At 34.3% G+C, this 18,719-nt stretch overlaps 1 protein-coding gene across 3 annotated transcripts in view; it reads right to left on the bottom strand.

Moving 5' to 3' along the window:
- Ifrd1 (Interferon-related developmental regulator 1) overlaps positions 1 to 18,719 on the bottom strand; it is a 161,525-nt gene that overhangs the window by 39,421 nt on the left and 103,385 nt on the right. For all 3 annotated transcript variants that reach the window (XM_090415929.1, XM_090415931.1, XM_090415932.1), the window contains one exon: positions 10,675 to 10,853. In XM_090415929.1, coding sequence (XP_090272055.1) covers positions 10,675 to 10,853 — 179 coding nt within the window. The remainder of the gene's footprint in view (positions 1 to 10,674; positions 10,854 to 18,719) is intronic.

Here is an 18,719-nt window from a genome sequence, read left to right as displayed (position 1 = left end):
TGAAGAAATCAGCACAATTGGAAAATGACTTGGATTTAATGAACTGAATAATGAAGATGTAAGAAACTTGTTCAATTCCCATTCAGAACAGTTAAGCAAGAACGATCTTCAACTAGAAGAACAGTGTGAATATGAAGAAGATAAAGAGTGCGAACAAGAAGAGAATGTTACTACTAAGAAGTGAACTGCAAAAGAACAGCAGGTAGTTTTCAATCACATAGAGTATGCTAAGGAAATTTTGTCTTATGCTGATCCTGATATGGAATGAAGTGTTGAAGTATACCAAAATCTTGAAAAGGTGATCATTAGCTATTACAAATTGTATGACAAGATGAAAAAGTCGAGCACGATTCAAACATGTTTACTAATTTTTTTTTGTGAAAAAGTAGCTCAATGATATGTTTAGACATTAAATAAAAATTTAAGCAATTGATTTTTATTAACTTTGATGATTTTATCCTCTAATATAGCTTATACTATAATTTTTTTTTCAAAATTTATGCTAACTGAGATGAATTATAATTATTCCTATTGTTTATTGTAGATAAGCTAGGTTCAGAACTATATAAATATGCAGGAACAAGATTCAAAGAAAGACTCTTATTATTTTTAAATAAAATTTACTCAACTGGTATCCTCACCCCAATAGAATGGAAAAAAGCAATTGTGATTCCATCTTTAAGAAAGGTAATAGAGATGACCCTAAAAACTATAGAGGTATCAGTATACTAAATTCCTGTTACAAAATATATAGCAGAATCTTAAATAACAAACTAATGTAATATTCTGAAAACTTTATTCTAGAAGTACAGAATGGATTTAGAAAAGGACAATCATGTATAGACCTGGCTTTTTGCCTAAAATTAATAATAAAGAAAAGAAGAGAATATAATTTAGAAACACATATTGCATTTATTGACTTTGAAAAAGCATTTGACAAAGTTAAAAGAAACATATTATTTAACATATTAAAAGAAAGACAAATACCAAATAATATCCTAAAAGCTATCACAAGTATATATGAAAATAATCAAATACAAATAAGATTAAATCACGAACTATCATATACGAGAGAGATAAACCAAGGGGTCCGACAGGGATATCCCCTCTCAGCAATTCTTTTTAATATCTACTTAAATGAAATAATAATAAAATGGAATAAAAATTTACATCAAGGAATTAAACTTTCTCCTACAGTTAACTTAAACACTCTCCTCTTTGCCGACGACCAAATAATAATTACAAATGCTGAAGATAACTTACAGAAAGCTATTTTAAATCTAAATGAGATATCCAAAGATTATGGTATGATAATATCAATGGAAAAATCAAAAACTATGGCCTTTAAAGGACAAGATCCAGCAAGAACTAAAATAGTATTAGTTAACAAGATCTTAGAACAGGTGAATTCATTTAACTACCTAGGATGTATGATCACATATGAAAATGAAAAAGATATAAATGTAAAAATTGCAACAAAATACTTAAAAATAACAGGTGTAATTAACTCTATATTTAAACCAAACCTAGTTCAAAAACAAACCAGGCTAAAAGTATATAATGCATTAGCCCTACCAGTCTTAATGTATGGAAGCGAAATCTGGACAATAAAACAAAAAGATAAACAAAGATTAACAACAGCAGAAATGAAGTTTATGAGAAAAACTGCAAAGTATACCCTATTTGATCACAAAAGAAATGAAGATATTATGAAAGAATTAAACCAAGAACCAGTAATAGAAAAAATTAAAAAATATAAACATAAAGAATGAAAACAGAAAGATTACCAAAACAAGCCTTAAAGTACAAGCCATTAGGAAAAAGAAAACCAGGACATCCTCTTAAACGATGACTTCTAAGGCCGGAACAGGCCATGCTAGGCCTAAATCCTTGATACGCATGATGATGATTATTGTATTCGCTTAATGCAATTTCACTTAGCATGCATTAATTCATGGATTAATTAATTGTGTTAAGCGAGGTTTATCTGTATTTAGCTAAATTTGCTTCAGATTAATTAAACTGACCAGAATTATTCATTTATTTTTGTGTGTGTGAATTACACACACAAAACCCAATTGAAACCACAATGTGGTTTCAATGTGGGTTTTATTATAATGAGGTTTGTAGTTAGTGTAAAATGCATCACAGTATATTTATTTTAATTTTTCCGTAAATGACAATTTAATGATAACATTCAACATTAATAGTTATTCATTGCATTTACAGCAGCAATGTGTTACAAAATTATGCCAGAATGTATTTTTGAGCAATATAAAAACACTCTCAAACTCCTGAAAAGTACAAGAAAAAACTATGCACAACACTCACAGCACATACTGCTTTACTGTATTTTTATAGTGGCACGTTAGATATGCAATTACTCCAAGTCCATTTTGTAAGTTACCCAATCACCACAGTTGCATGCTGAGCAGTGCAGAGAATCTCAAGGACATTTATTAATAATTACTATAATTTTGTTTTGTGAGTCTAATGTGTTTGATGTTTAACAACAGTACTGTTTTCTTTAAAACTTATCCTGAGCTCTGCAAAAGTTTAATTCTGAAAAGGGATATATCTGATTATGTTTAACCAAACTGACATAGCGAACATTCCTAAAATGTTTGCAGGAACTTTCCATCACATTTTTACACACACACACAGTAAAAATGGAATAAATCTTCAAACGGCTTTTAGTTCCAAGAGGAACAGCTCCTTCAGCTCTAACTTTTTTAAGATTGAAAGGGGACCCACTCTTCAGCATTTGCTGGTAATGAACATGAAGATATCAATGAATCAAACTTTCAGAGAAGAAATCACATTAGACCAATGCTGCCACCTCATAGTCCTAACAGGTATATATTATGCCTGAAATACTGTGAGTTCTATAGTCAATTTTTGAGAGGTAGGGTTCAAAAACCAGTTTTCAAGAAGAAAATTCAATTTGCCTGTGACAGAGACTGAACTAACTTGGTAAACCAACAGAGAAAAAAGTTCAAGTCTGCAACTATAATCGAACCTATGGCAGTTGTTCTTCAGGGGACACACAGCTAACATTTAAAATTATACACAGCATTACTTCCAACAGGAAGTACAACAAAAGCATCAAGCAAAAACTGAAACTTAACTATAAAGGTACAGTTTCTTTACCTTACATAAAAAAGGTGGATAAAACTGCTAATGTGTTAAGGCAATATGACTTAAAAGTTGCTCTCATGCCAATGACAAAAGCCTCCATGATGATACATAGGTCACCAAAATAACCTCTTCATGACTAAGTGAATGAGGTTGTTCTGTATACATAAAATTCCTGGAATCTGGCTCACCTTAAGAAACCATACATACTACAAACTTGGTTACATAAAACTTCCATTGGAATTTATCCAATCTGAAATGTTTGAGATAAATACAGAGAAAGTTACATAAATAATAATGGTCAAGAACTGTTGGATTTTTATATTTTCAAAAATTTAAAAATAACCAGTATCTTCTTTAGAAAAGAAACTTATATCCTATTACAAGAAAAAAGTAAAATACTATACCAATCACAACAAAATGTATCTAAAAGACACCAAAATAAAATATGGATGGAGAATAGAAAACTTTAATGAAGATAATTCACATAAGGCAGCTTCTGAAGTGCTTGAAAAGAAAATAAAATATTAAAAAAAACTATTATAAATCTGGAATGAAGATACAGTTCTTGGGACAATCTGATTAATACAATAGATGATACATGTGGAAAAGTAGAAATATCCTACAAATATTAAGGAAATTAAATAATCAAGTAAGTTATACCACAAATTGAAATAACACAAGAGAAACAATTCTTACAAGACAGAACATTTGTAAGAATTATGGTATGCTCCAAAGTTGGTAATAGAAAACAAGTGAAGAAATCAATATAAAGTAAAGAACTAAATGAAACAATAAAGGTATCAAAAAATAGAAAAGCAACAGCAAATGGATTGAATAGCATAAACAGTTTTGTAAGCAAAGTGGAAAATATTTACTTCAAAGATCCTTAAGTGACAGCAATAAATACCTAGGAAATATGAAGTACTATCATATTGGTTAAAAGTTCAAGTTATATTGCTGGCCTGGTTGGCCGAGTGGTCAGCGTATCTGCCTCTCCAGCCAAAAGGCTGCAGGTACGAATCCAGGCATGGGCATGGATGTTTGCGATTGTCTGTGAAAATACTAGTGATGGTGTAAATGACAATGGTTGTTGTTGGTCAAGACAGAGTTGTAGAGCAGGTGCCCTCCCTCGATGAGTCCCTTGAATCTCCGGAGGTGTCATGTAATAATAATATCTCTCATCTCATCTTCTTTATACCCTCTTTTACCTTGCGGTGTCGAGGGTCCATTGATCATCGGACCTCAATCCGTTTACAGGATAAGGTGGTCAGCCCTATGCCCCGGTATATCCTATGGCCTGTAATGTTAAGTTCTCAAGGCCAGTTTGCCTGCTTTGCGGGATGAAAAACCCCAGAATAAACTGAGGAAAAAACCCTGCTGTCCATGCCCAAGACTGGCTAACTTGGCTATGGCTGAGGAAGATCCTTCAGCTCCTCACGTCACCGACGGGAATCGAACCTAGGACACTCCTTCCCCAGGTATATGGTTGCGAAGCGCAAAGCCACTAGGCTAACCGCGCGGACAATAATAATAATATATCCATATTTAAGAAAGGAAACATATATGACCATGGCTCAACAAATATGCTTGATGACTTGCCTGCGGCAAGTAGTTATGGACTGGAAAATGGAATATTTTTTTCATATTATATAAATTAAGTGGATATTAAATCCAACATCATTTCAAAGCCAAATAAAAAAACTATGAACGTTTCGTGCGAAAAATGATTAGAGAGCTTGTGGGAATATGCTCGCCACCATACTATGAGTTACCCTAATCAAACCTTATAGGAAGCACAAACACTCAAAGTATATTCTCCTTCTATTGGTCCATGTTGATAAGATTTTACTGATCTGACAGCTGTTTCAAACTCATTGGCTTTCATCAGAGATCAGGTAGAAACCTAAGAGAGCAAAAACTCTCAGTACTAAGGAACTGAAAGCATTGGGGAGGTGTATTTTCCGTAAGTGAACTTTTTTTTTATTTACTCAAAAAAATAAAAGAAAACAAATAAAAAATAATAATTGTGTGCATTATAATAATGTGCAGTAGCAAGATAAGATGGCTAGACTTTGATCTCTTTCATCTTGCAGCCAGTTTACCTGTTTTGAGGGATGAAAAACTTCAGTTTCTGGGAGAAAAAGCCCTCCACCTCAGTTATGAGGTGGAGGGCTTTTTGATTGTAATTCGCCATTTGATTGAAAACATCTCATAAAGGTTCCTCTCATCATAGATGAGATTCAAACCTGGGTCTTTCCAACCACTAGGTTCATCTATACCAAATGAGCTGTGGAAATAGACTTTTTTATTTATTTATTTTTTTTTTTTTTTATGTGCCTTCCACTCAAGACAGGTTTTTTAAGCCTATAGTACATTCGTACCGTGGGTGGACATATTAATTTTTTTTGTATTTTCATTTTTTACAGTCTGGAAACCTATTCTAGAAACCCAATGTGGAACTTTGACAAGATTCAATTGGCAGGATGGTTGTCTCACACTGGATGATTTGGACATATCATTAAAAAAAGAGTTTTGGACAAGTAGAATTTTGCATAATTTGTCAAGCCCTGGATATTACTGTGGAAATGATACAAGAATAAGATTATTAAATATAGCCTCCAAAATACATAATAAAATTTTGAATAAAAGATTCAGAAATATTACAAACAACTGAAGAACAAAGTAGATAGGCAAGAAGAATAATGCAAAGATAATGTCATGAATCAAATTATTGAAAAAAGAAGAGAACTTAATTTACAGACATTCATAACACTTACAGATTATGAGAAAGCGTTGATAAAATTTTTAAAGAGAAGAGTATTAGAAATAAAGGAAAGGAAAGAAGAGAAAGAATAAAGGAAAGTTTTTGGCATTAGTCAGTCTGGCTTAGCTAAAAATTACAAGTGAGACATTCTTGTACATTCAAATTTCAACATCCTTTTGGACCCACAGTTATGCTTACATAATGTCATTACCAACCCATTCAGATTTGAAACCTGTGAAACCGTATTCAGCATTGCATAATTATTTCTGTACACACATTTCTGACAGCAGGAGGGATGGAATACCTGGGTAGCCTGCACAAAGAAAGCCATACTAGTACGTAGGAATGCCATGGTGGTAGTGCCCGTGTAATGTTAGCTACCCTGATATCTAGAGCTTCTAAGGATGCTTTTGTTCCCAAACCAAAAGGACATATAGCAGTCTCACGAACAAGGTACAAATTCTCCCACTGTAGACAGAAAATAGTTGGCCATATAGGATGGTCTAGCAGAGATTTTATTCTGGTTGCATATAACAGAGACAGCTGTTGGCATCCAAATGACAAAGTAGATTCATTTGCTTTGACATAAAAACTAAGAATCGATGAAATCTGGACTTCTCCAGTTGCAATTCTGACTTGGTGGCTATGATCCAACCATCATAGAATTCTGTCTCTGGCAGTCATAGACTTGGGACTCAATCAGGTTTTGATCTGATAAGCACACAATACAGGTGGAGAAAAGAATACAGGAAGCTAGTAAAAATGTAAACTTATCATGGTATCCTGTACACCCCAGAAGGTGTATAACAGGAATTTAGCAATTAAAGAAACTATATTGTGCTTTCTGTTTTCATTACTGGTAGACATGCCACGAACTGCAGCATTGCGTTTTCAATCAACACCAAAATACATACAGGAACAGGATTTATTGGTTTCAGGATACACTCAACTCTCACTATAACAAACTCATAGAAACAGTTAATTTCTTTTAGAATAGCATCATGTCTGCTGGGATAAAAACAGATCGTTGAGATGTGTTATAGCGAAAGTTGACTGTATATAAGCAACCATTTATTAAGAATTTCCATATTTGAGTGGTTTGGTTGAAATTATGGTGGATGAAGCAAATAAGGATAGGATGCCAATATACTGTCTGTTAACTATGTTTTTCCTGCCACTGCATATTTTTAGGGATGAAGATCCCAATTTTCCAGTAAAAAAAATCCTGCCACCTCCATATGAAAGCAGGTAACTTGCCTTTTGATGAAAAGCCCTATAGATTTTTCATGCTTTGGATAAGGATTTAACACGTTTTTCTAATTGAAGAGCAAATGTTGCAACATCCTTGTGACAGTACTACAGGCATTCCACATTTAGGCAGTACATCAAATTACTGAAGAGTAGAAAGAATTATACATGAACTTAATCCAGTGACAAGAATAGTGCATGAATGAGAGTGTAAGGCAGAAGGGGAAACTTATAAAGAGAACTGATAAACACATAAATAAATACCCAATAATTTAAAAGATTTTTGTATGTGTGTGCAAGGGGGGGGGTATACAAATTTAAAACTTCTGTATATATGTGTTATAATGTAGCCTGTGGTTATTACAGAAGAGAAAAAATCCATCTGACCTCAGAGTGTATGTATAATTAAGATGATTCATCTGTGCATGGCATAAATCGCATATGCATTGGTATAGAAAGACTTACGCACTAGTTATTCATAATAATGCTTCATGGTATAAACAACACCAAGACGAGAAAAAATAAAATTGATTTATTGAACTTAATATTTTACTGGTTTTTCTACCAGCATCTTCAGCACAAAACTGCAACTGTGACAAGCATATAGCACTCAACTAAATCACTTAATTCCAAATTGTAACTGAAAAAAAAAAAGGAGGAGAAAAAAAAAAAAAAAAACTGATGCCTTTACATGGGACCCTTGGCAAATTAATGTGGCCATACTTGTTGAGGTTGGCAGAATGCTTCATAGATGATGCTTATTCTAAAAAATATTCTCTCAGATCTGTAACAACTTTTGTGTGCTACTCATGTCTTCAGTTTAATTCTCTGTGAAAGAGTATTCAGAGTGTGGTCTCTGCCAATAACGACCTACCATACAGATGATCGCAGATGTAATTTTTGTGTCCTTCAAGATTGACATATTGATATTTATATCAACCAGTCCATCCAAAGTAGGCTACAGGCAAAAGGAACATTATATACTGTAATATTATATACTCATAAAACATTAAAGTTGATCTTCTGAATGGATGAAAGTAGCTAGATGAATGAGTAGTTTGAAAGTGGCATGGAGATCATATGTGCAGAAAACTTGAGCTATTTCTTATGTAACCTGAATATAAGGACTGTGAATGATTTTGTTGTGATCTTGTGCATTGGCTGCAGGAGAGATTTTTGAGAGGGAGGGAGGGGGGGGGTGCATATAATTGGGTAAGTTTGCAACACTTTTTTTAGCTGTTGGCTAAAAAAAGTATTGCAAAGTTAGTGGCGATCAGTTTCAAGGACTATATCATTTGAACAAATACCTTAGTTTGTGCAAGTGTTTTGAGGATACCATATTGTTAGGATAAGATGTGATTGCAGAGATTTTTTTATTTAAAATGAACAAGTTCAATATAACTCAGCATGCAGCTGACTGTGAGATATAATGCTGAAAATTCAACTCCTGTTATCTATGTTCCAAATTTTCTGAATAACTTGGTCTTTTAACTAAATCACTTTTGAAATGTGCACTTTATCCTTTTCACAACTCCACAGAAAAAAAATTAAAGTTCGTATGTAAAGTTGAGACTAGGAAGCGGCTAGAAAATTGATCTTTTTCTATCAACTATATGGGAAATGGCCATTCAAATTTCGCACAATGTTTCCAAAATGTAGAGATTCCCCGTGCTCCTCCATCTAGCCAAAAAATGATACCGAGTAACATTTATGTTATGATCTAAGTACTCTAAGTCCTAACTGCATAATAACATTTTTTTTTTTATTAAAAAAAAAAAAAAAAAGTTATTACTGTTAAAGAGCAATTTTTTGAAATGTACTTAAAAAGGAGAAGAACAGTAAACTAGTTTTTCTCCAAAAAAAAAAAAAATGGGCTTAGCAACTATGCATTTGTAAACCCAAAAGGATTTGCTTGGATATTAAGAAACAATGATAAGCTAGGAAAAGGAGGTTATTATTATTAAAGCTTTGACATAACTACTTCTGGACTACTGCATACAGATTTGATCATGTGAAAATGTCAAATCTGTGCAAGTGTGAGAGAGAGAGTATGGGAGGAGGATTCAGAGATGAGTAACCAAAATGAATGGGTTTTGTGTGAATGTGTTACTTACTCCCTATGAGGACAGACTGAAGGTATATGAAAAATAGGAGATATGATAGAAACATAAGTTCCTAAAAAGGTTTTATAAAAGAGATGCTTAAGAAATTGTGTTGTGGTTAGCATGAGGCAAGTGTGACCACAACGTCCGCGCGGTTAGCCTAGTGGCTTTGCGCTTCGCAACCATATGCCTGGGGAAGGAGTGTCCTGGGTTCGATTCCCGTCGGAGACGTGAGGAGCTTAAGGATCTTCCTCAGCCATAGCCAAGTTAGCCGGTCTTGGGCGCGGGCAGTAGGGTTTTTTTCCGCCAGTTTATCTGGTGTTTTTCATCCCGCAAGCAGGCAAACCGGCCCCGTGAACACACAGGGATACAGCCAAGAATACCTTGAGGCATAGGAGTGACCATTCTATCCTCGTATTTCGGTTACGAAATCTAAGCATGCTTGGAAGGTTGTGGGCCTTAAAGGCCTGTTAAAGCCATTGGGATAGGAAGTGTGACCACAACACACTTGCTGAGAACTAGACAGGCGCTGTAGTTAGTGTGAGGGTCTATTATGATGCATCTTCAGATTCCTTGGAGATGAATGTGTAATAATGGCTCAGGTAACAAAATGCATTCTGCACAGGCAAAAAAAATAAAATAAAAATAAATTAAAAAAAAAAAAAAAGAATACCATAGCTGACAAGTGAACCAACATTCTCATCACTTTTTTTTCTCATTTTCAAAGAGTACTATTAAGAGGTAATCCTAAATTTAACAACATTAATGAAATCAAACACTTGAAGGAGCTGTGCTACAACTGAAAAAAGTGAAGTAGGCTATTTCTCAAGTTTCAGTTTAAAGCAGTGTGTTATAAAATACTATAATAAAAGCAGCTTTGCCAGCATGGTTGGCCGAGTGGATAATGCATATGCTTTTTCGACAACTTGGTTATGGTTTTGAATCCAACTGTGGGAATGTATGTTCGTGAATGTTTAAGTACAAGTAAGATGAATTTCACCACAAGGAGTGAGAGACAATTGCTAAAAAGTTCCATGGTTGGTCTTGAGAGCAGAGTTTCCAAATCATTTTATCTTCATCTTGCCTATTGTACTATAAGCTTGCAATCTTTCATGGTTACATTTCCAAATGTATTTACATATGCCGGCCTGGTTAGCCGAGTGGTTAGCATATCCTCTCTCCAGTCAAAAGGCTGCGGGTTCAAATCCCACTGTGGGCTTGGATGTTTGTGATTGTCTGTAAAAATACTAGTAGTGGTGCAGTAGATGGCGTTGGTGTAGTTGTGTGTGGTGGAGATAGAGAGCTGAAGTGTAGATGCCCTCCCTCGATGAGTCTTTGGACTCCCTGGAGGTATCAAGTAATAATAATAATAATAATATATATATATATAAACTATGCAAAAAAAACCATGCAAAAACCTACATGTGTGCTATCTCTAGTATTTGGTTAGTAGACAAAACTGTAAGCAGCAAACTCCATGCTAAAAGGGCACTGTTGTGAAGGGAAGCTACCTCAGGAGTATGAGAAGGAGGCACACCATTGCCTTTCAGAAAGGAAGCACTGAACACTGAATGAAGGGATTCCATGGTATTCGTCATAACCTATTAATAAACATAATGGTAGGCTTATGTGTCGATGGTTATTCATTGCAGAGCTTCACAGTATAAACACCAGTGGAACAAAATAAATAAGTACTTTGTTGAGTTACTAATATTTTACTAGAAATAATTCAAATTGAAAAGGAACTAATGTCTTATCAAAGTACCTCTCTACAGCACAGATAAGAAACAAAGTTAATTCAAAGACGTCAAGCTAAATGTTGTCCTAGAAAGATTGTCTTCTGATCTTTGGCAAATTAATACAGACATAATTACTGATGTTGGTGGAGCATTTCATAAGGTTTCTGATTCTAAAAACAGTCTCTCAGAGTGACTTTTATGCAGTACAGCTGTCTTCTTCCATTTAAACCTGTGTGAAGAAATATCCAAAGCACAGTCTAAGTCCTGACTTCCCATACAGATGACAGCAAAATGTAGTTTTGATATTCTTCGATGTAGATGTTAACCAGGCCTGTCCAAGTAGGCACAAGGAATCATATACTTCAAAGTTCAAGAGAATGAAGCTGATCCTTCAGTGAATGGATGAAGGTTGTGACTTAAATATGTGGTTTGAAAGTGGCATTGGAGATTATATTATGAAAAACTTCAGCTATTGTTTCAAATATAGGGGATAGAAATTGTTTTGTGATCTTATGTGTCAGGTGCATGAGGAATAGGGTGGCATGCAGTATTTTGTGTAGTTTATATGGGCTGTAGCCATTGGCTAAAAAAAAAGTCTTGGGAAGATAATCGAATTCTGTAGCAAGAGCTGAATCATTAGAACAAATAGCCCTAGCTCTGTGTGTATGGGTTATGAGAATGCTGTACTCTTGGGATGGATGTGGCATGACTGTTTATGTAAAGTACCTTCCAGTGCATATGCAATTTTTATGAACAGAAAGGGATGTAATTCAATTAACCCCATGTGTTAATTGAGCAATGTGTGCCTAAAGAAGGAAACACAGCAATGTTTCTTTTTCTATTATTTTTGCATAATGACTTTAAATACTCTGAAAAATAACTAATATGCCTAGGCCAGGAAACCAAATAGTAAGAACATCACAGCAAATTGGTGTTTGTGTGTAGGAATGCTGAGTACTTTTTTTTTTTGGCAGAAGTAAGCTTGGGGGAAAGGGGAAACCACTGCAGTCATATACAAAATAACCTGAATGTGTGGTAAATGTGAATAATTCATAGAAGTTAGGGGAAAATGTGGCTTCTTAAGGTCACAAGTTTCTGCCAATGATATGCAAAGAAATAAATAACATTCATAAATAATGAAGGAACACATAAGCTGATCATATCTAGTTATGATCATAACTTTTTGCTAACTGGTTGGCAAGTTTGTAGGTGAAATGTCTATGCTTATGAACTATAGGGCAAAGTTGTACACATGGATGGGGCAAGAGAGAGGGAAGTATTGGTTTGTGAATTTTTCGACCACATATATCTAGGTGGTTTAACAATGGTATGGTTTTAGTATTTTGATAATTTCTTTGGGTCAAGATATAACTTTTTAAAAATTAATTTATACATCCCCCCTCTCCTTGAGATTGTAGGACCAATGGAGGAGTATTTTATTGTTCATTTTTCTGTTACATTCTATATGATTCATTATGACAGTGGCATTATCCTTATCTGCTCTAGTTATAACAATTCTTTTTTGTTGTATATTTTTTAAGGCTGTTATTATTGTTGATGGAGTGTTGCTCTTCAGAAGGGAAAGCTAGCATTATCAGAATGCTAGCTATATCAAAACTAATGTCATTAGGCAGTGTGGAAGATAAATTGTAGATTCCACATTCAATGCTAGTCATGAACAAGAACCTGTCCAGGAGTGATGATGGCAAAATTATGATCTCGAATCAGAGTGTTGACTGTATTTTGTAAGTGGCTGTAACAATAAATTTGCTACTACATTAAAGATAATGTAACTGTAACAAGAGTTACAGCTGTGGCCAGGATACTTTTCACTGTTAGAGTTCTGATTTTTTCATGTGCTAGTTTCTGACTTTTTCAAATTCATGAGACATTGCAGTTTTGAAGATGCCATATATGATTAACCACAGTTCTGGATTTAGCATGAAGTGATACCTACACTGAGTTTGTAAAGTTACATGTGAGTGCTGCTAATTTGTTCCTCTACCAATATGAAACTAGTCTTGTTTATAATAATGGAAATAGTCTGAGGGACTATTTTTAGAATCAATAACTGCAAAACACTCCCCTAAACCTCAATAAGCATGGGTGCATTAATGTGCCAAAGATCTTGGAGAGGCATTATAAAACCATTTTAGCTTGACTTCTTTGAATGACCTTTGTTCCTTATATGGTGCCCAGAGGGCATCTTGATAAGACATTTCTTTTTAGTCACAATCTAAAATGTTTCGGCAACAATCCAACTGAATGATGTGTGTGTGTGTGTATGTGTGTGTTTTATGACAGTTTACGCTTGAAGATGGTTTGAAATCTAGCAAAATATTAGTAACTCAATAAATTATTTATTTTGGTCTTCTAGTACTGTTTATACTGTGAAGCACTGTTATTAATGTTAAACAAAATATAAATTATAAGAAATCAAATAATTTAAAAAATGCAGATATGTGACTACATCTGAAATAGCTAATTGATGTTTAATTAAATAATAGATGATGCAAAGCACTAATCACATGAACTTTCACAACACATATAAAATTATACAGGTAATAGGATGGTAAGAAAGAGTCGAAAAAAGACATTTAAAAAAAAGTGAGAGAGAGAGAGAGAAAAAAATCTGTGAGGTTATTCAGGTTTCCCTTGTGCACTGGTATCTCCAATTGATTCACGATATAATATTACAGAACGGTGTTTCTCAACCTGTGGTCCACGACGATGGGACAGGTGGTCCACAGGCAGACTTAAATTAATTATCTAAACAAATTAAAATTGAATAAGTAAAAATTATTGAAATCAAATAGAGACTTAAAAAAACAACAATAAATATCGTCAGAATGTTCAAAGGCAGAAGCAATAAAATTATATTGTTGTTCACTTCACCCTTTTTATTATTCATCATTCTGCAGCTAAATTTGTAGCAGCAGAATGAAGTGAACAATAATATAGTTTTATTGCTTCCTTACTGTTTTGTCAGATTTGAAGGGAACATGTTTTATCCACATTTCAATCAACGGCTTGTTGTTTATTGATTTTTATTATAAAAGGTTTCCCTCCTTCAACCAAGGCTCAGTATATCTTGAGAAGTGCTAAGTGATACTTGGACAAAGTGTGTCCTGAGTTAACCCCAGTATTATATATTCATATATTTTTTAGAAACATTTTTTAATAATGGAAAAGTGGCTTAGAACTAGGACTTTGAAAAGAAGGGCAAATGAAAAGGTGATGCTAATCCTAATTGTGATACAAGTGTTGTATGCCGAGTAAATCTGATACTATTAAAGAAGAAGAAACAAGCAATTAAAAGAAAAAATACAGTAGGAAATATAACAGTTCATATTTGGAATCTGGGTTTACTTGGAGATGAAAGTGAACAGAAACCTCAATGTGGTTTGTGTTATGAAGTGTTGTCGAATGAGTGCATGAAACCTGCGAAACTACGACGACATTTAGAAACTAAACATCATGATGTGAAAAATAAGCCAACTGAATTTTTTCAGCGATGCTTAGGGATATTAAATTATTAATGCCTTGCTATTAATGGGTTCCATTAATAGCAAGGCACCGAAAGCATCCATCTCTTAAGTTTGTGTATAGCGAAAACAGGAAAACATTCTATCGGGGAAAATTTGCTACTTCCAGCTATAAAAGATGTGGTAAAAACAAAGTTTGACAACAAGTTACTAAAAGATGTTTATTTGATTCCCCTTTCAAATGACACTGTCAGTCGCAGAATTAATGGTATGGCAGGTGACGTAGAATCTCAGTTAATCGAAAGAGTTAAGAAAAGCCCTTATTATGCATTACAAATAGACAAGACTACTGATGTTACAAGTGATGCACAGTTAATATGCTACGTAAGATATGCACATGATAACAACATTCATGATGATATTCTGTTTTGTAGAACTTTGCCATCTTGAACAACTGGAGAAGAAATATTTCATACTCTCAATAATTACATAATACATAAAGGAATCCAGCAGGAAAAATGTACAGGCTTCTGTTCAGATGGAGCTCCTGCCCTTACAGGCAGACATAGTGGGTGTGTTTCTATGGTCAAGGAAGTAGTTCCCAATATGAATTGGGTACACTGTTTCATACATAGGAAAGCGTTAGCCTCCAAAGGAATGCCCAGAATTTAAAACTGTGCTATATAATGCTGTAAAGCTAGTTAATTTTATTAAAGCTCGACTGTTAAATAACAGGTTATTTTCAGTACTCTGCGATGAAATGGGCAGTGAATATATGCAACTTTTGCTTCATTCTGAAATTCGCTGGCTTTCAAGGGGCAAAGTACTAATAAGGTTATTTCAATTAAGGCACAAAGTGTTATTATTTTAAATGAACATAATTTTGATTTTGCATCACTCCTTGTTGACGAAGCATGGTTATCAACACTATCCTATCTTTCAGACTTTTTTTCGAAATTAAATGAACTAAATCTTTCCCTTCAGGAAAAACTGTTCTTGATGCCTACGACAAAATAAAGGCATTCGAGAAAAAACTGGTTTTATGGATTAATTATGTAAAAGACAGACAATTTGCATCTTTTCCAACATTGGAATCCTTTTTAGTGGAAAATTATATTTATCTTGATTCTGAGTTTCTGGAAAGGATTTGTGACTACCTCAAAAATCTGAAACGGAATTTTGAAACATTTTCCGAATAACTTTTATAAGAAATTTCTGTGTGTTCGCGATCCATTTCAGGCTTGCAGTCATGAGAACGACCTTTCATTATTGAAAAAAGAACAGTTAATTGAGCTTTCAAGTGACAGTGGACTTAAAATGCAATTCCGTGATCTTGGTTTGGCCTGATTTTGGATCTTGCTTTCAGTGAGAAGTGAATTTCCCGAATTATCTGAAGAAGCATTGAAAATCGTCATGCAGTTCTCTAACCTCTACAACCAATCTTTGTGAGAAAGGATTTTCATCGGTCTTTCAAATAAAGACCAAAAAAAATAAATAAATAATTAAAATCATCTTCGTATGTGTGCTGATCTTCGACTGAATTTGACCATAATTTTGCCAGATATCCAGCAACTCTGCAAGGGAAGCGCAATCATATCATTAAAAGTAAGTAGTAACATAATTAGATCATATTATTTATGTGTTTAATAAAAATTAAAACTTTGTTCGATGATGATACTTTTAATCGTTTTTTACTTCCAATTTAATTAATTATGTTTCCATATGTATTCAAAACATGCTTTTAGATTTATTATGTTATATATGGCACAGTTTTTTCGAAATGTTGGTAATTCCTACTTAGGTTTTTAAAAAAATTACGAAAAGTCAAAATGACGTATAGGGAAAGAAATTAAAAACACTGTTTATTTTTGAAGTAAAACTTTAATTCCAACATTCTAAAATTTTATTTTTCTTGCTTTTCTATTCGCAAAATCATCGATGACATTGTCGAAGTCTATTTCATCACTCAGTTGCTGTTTTATAGACAGTAAGGCAAGATTTCTTAAACACCAAAAAAGTGCCACCCAGGGTGGATCACCCCTTCCCCAGCTATGCCTCTGTAACTTAGTGGTCCATAGAATTGTTTTCAGCATTTTACTAGTCCTTGGCCTTAGAAAGGTTGAGAAATGCTGGTATAGAAGAATCATGTAAACCCATATTATGGAAGTGTATGAAAAACATTTGCCATGAATTTCAATTCATGATTGCTTTTCTGCACAGCAGGAGCAAATGATTTCACTATAGGAGGTTGCTCAAAGTATCCAATAAAATGGCATCTACCCAACTCAGAGATCCTCCTGCTGTCTTTACCGCTTTTGAAATTCTGACAACCACTAACTCTTTTTTCATTATTTTTCTTTGACACTTGATTTTATCAATTCAAGCACTCAAAATAGTGTGTGCTTTCTTGGGGACTTACGATGGCAACTTAAAATGGCTTCACTTTCTCAAAATCTACTGGTCAGGTTGGAAAATATGCTGAATTATTTGGCATCAGAAATATTCTTTCACAAATAGCATCTCTTACCTATCAGAATACCATTAAAAAACGTCATTTTTAATGGTAGGGATTTATTCCTTTCCAACTAAATCTCTTGACAAATATATATATTGTAATGTCAATTCTCCTCATTGTAACTTGTAACATAACTTCATCCATACTTCACTTTCCACAGAATGATCTTCATCCATTCACTGTGTATCACATGTTTGACATTAGAGCAATGCTAAATGTACAAACTACATCTCCTCAACTTGAGCTGATTACTGTTTTTACACTTCTGATCTAAAACCTCAAGCTGAATAACTGAAATAATTCTCAGAGCGAAGAGCTTCATTTCTCATTTTACCCAAAGCTCCAGACCACCCTCCAAACCCTGGTTTTCTAAAAAATGTGCCTAGAAAAAAATTTCTGCATACCACAAATGCATACCCAAACTCCAGCATCAACATTCAGTCTACTCTGCAGCATACAACAGCTGCAAAAAGACTAAGCAAATCCAAAGTACACTTTGAATAGACAAGTGCAAGACACTTATCTCTCCTGCTGAAATAGTAGTTGAACACTTAGGTGCCCTGCTGAGGTGTCACTGGGTGCAACCACATCCATGCTTCCATCTATTTCCAACCAGATAGTGGCACTGAACATCAACCAAAGACAGTAGCGACCAAGAGCAACTTGTCTTTTGTCAGAACAACATCATAAGAATTCTGAACAGACTAAATACCCTCTACATTTTCTGGTTCCGATCGTATCCCCACCCAAAAAAACAGTGCTCCAGATTCAACATCCATTCATCCTATAGTTTTTATAATCTTTCATATTCATCCATCATCATCATCATCCCTTCAGATATTTCAGTGCTATAAGCACTGAAATATCTCAAACTACAAACATCTTCAATAATGTCATAAAACTGATTTCCTTGTCATATTTCAGTGGTGTGAGGGCAACATTTCATCATCATGCGTATCAAGGATTTAGGCCTAGCATGGCCTGTTCTGGCCTTAGAAGTCATCGTTGAATTGTTTAAGAGGACGTCCTGGTTTTCCAAAACACAGTCCTGTCAAGCTTCAAACATTCTGAATCAATTTCCCATCATCCGTTCTACTTCACTTATTGTCATCTAGATATCCACAAAAGATCAGATTTCTCCTTGGGCTGAATTACATCTCTAACCTTCCTTAGCATAAAGCACATCATCTCCATAGTCTCCTCTGCCTCCAATAAACTTTGTTCTTTATTGTTCTGGAGATTACTTCCTGCATGTACAACTTCTATCACTATATAATTATCTGAAATTAACCCTATCTTAGAATATTGTTCTCACACTTGGGATGATTTATTAAAATCAACCTTAAAAATGCTTGATGTTATCAAGAAGACGACAGTCCAGTTAACTAATGACATCTCTACATCTCTTGTAGACTCACTGCAGTCATCTCACAGTTCTGTTCCTGCCTTAAAGTATTTTTGTGGCCACTGTTCTTCTAAATTGGCTGCTGCCATTCCTTCACTTTCCCTTAAGTAAACATACACACACATGCTACTCAACATTTATTCACTGTCCAGCTTCAAATATGCTGAATCAACTTCCCATCATCCTCTTTCATTCCATCTGCATCTGTTCTTTGGAACCGTTACCCTCACACTATTTTTTCTCTCCTAAGGATTACAATCTCCACTTGATCGAAAAAACATATCAAATGTCTTTCTACTTAACTATATGTCCATCTTTCTACT

The sequence above is a fragment of the Typopeltis vanoorti genome, chromosome 3, assembly GCF_054136105.1.
Source record: "Typopeltis vanoorti isolate ZY-2024b chromosome 3, IOZ_Tvanoo_1.0, whole genome shotgun sequence".
NCBI classification, from domain to species: Eukaryota; Metazoa; Arthropoda; class Arachnida; order Uropygi; family Thelyphonidae; genus Typopeltis; species Typopeltis vanoorti.
This window is presented reverse-complemented; position numbering and strand designations above follow the sequence as displayed.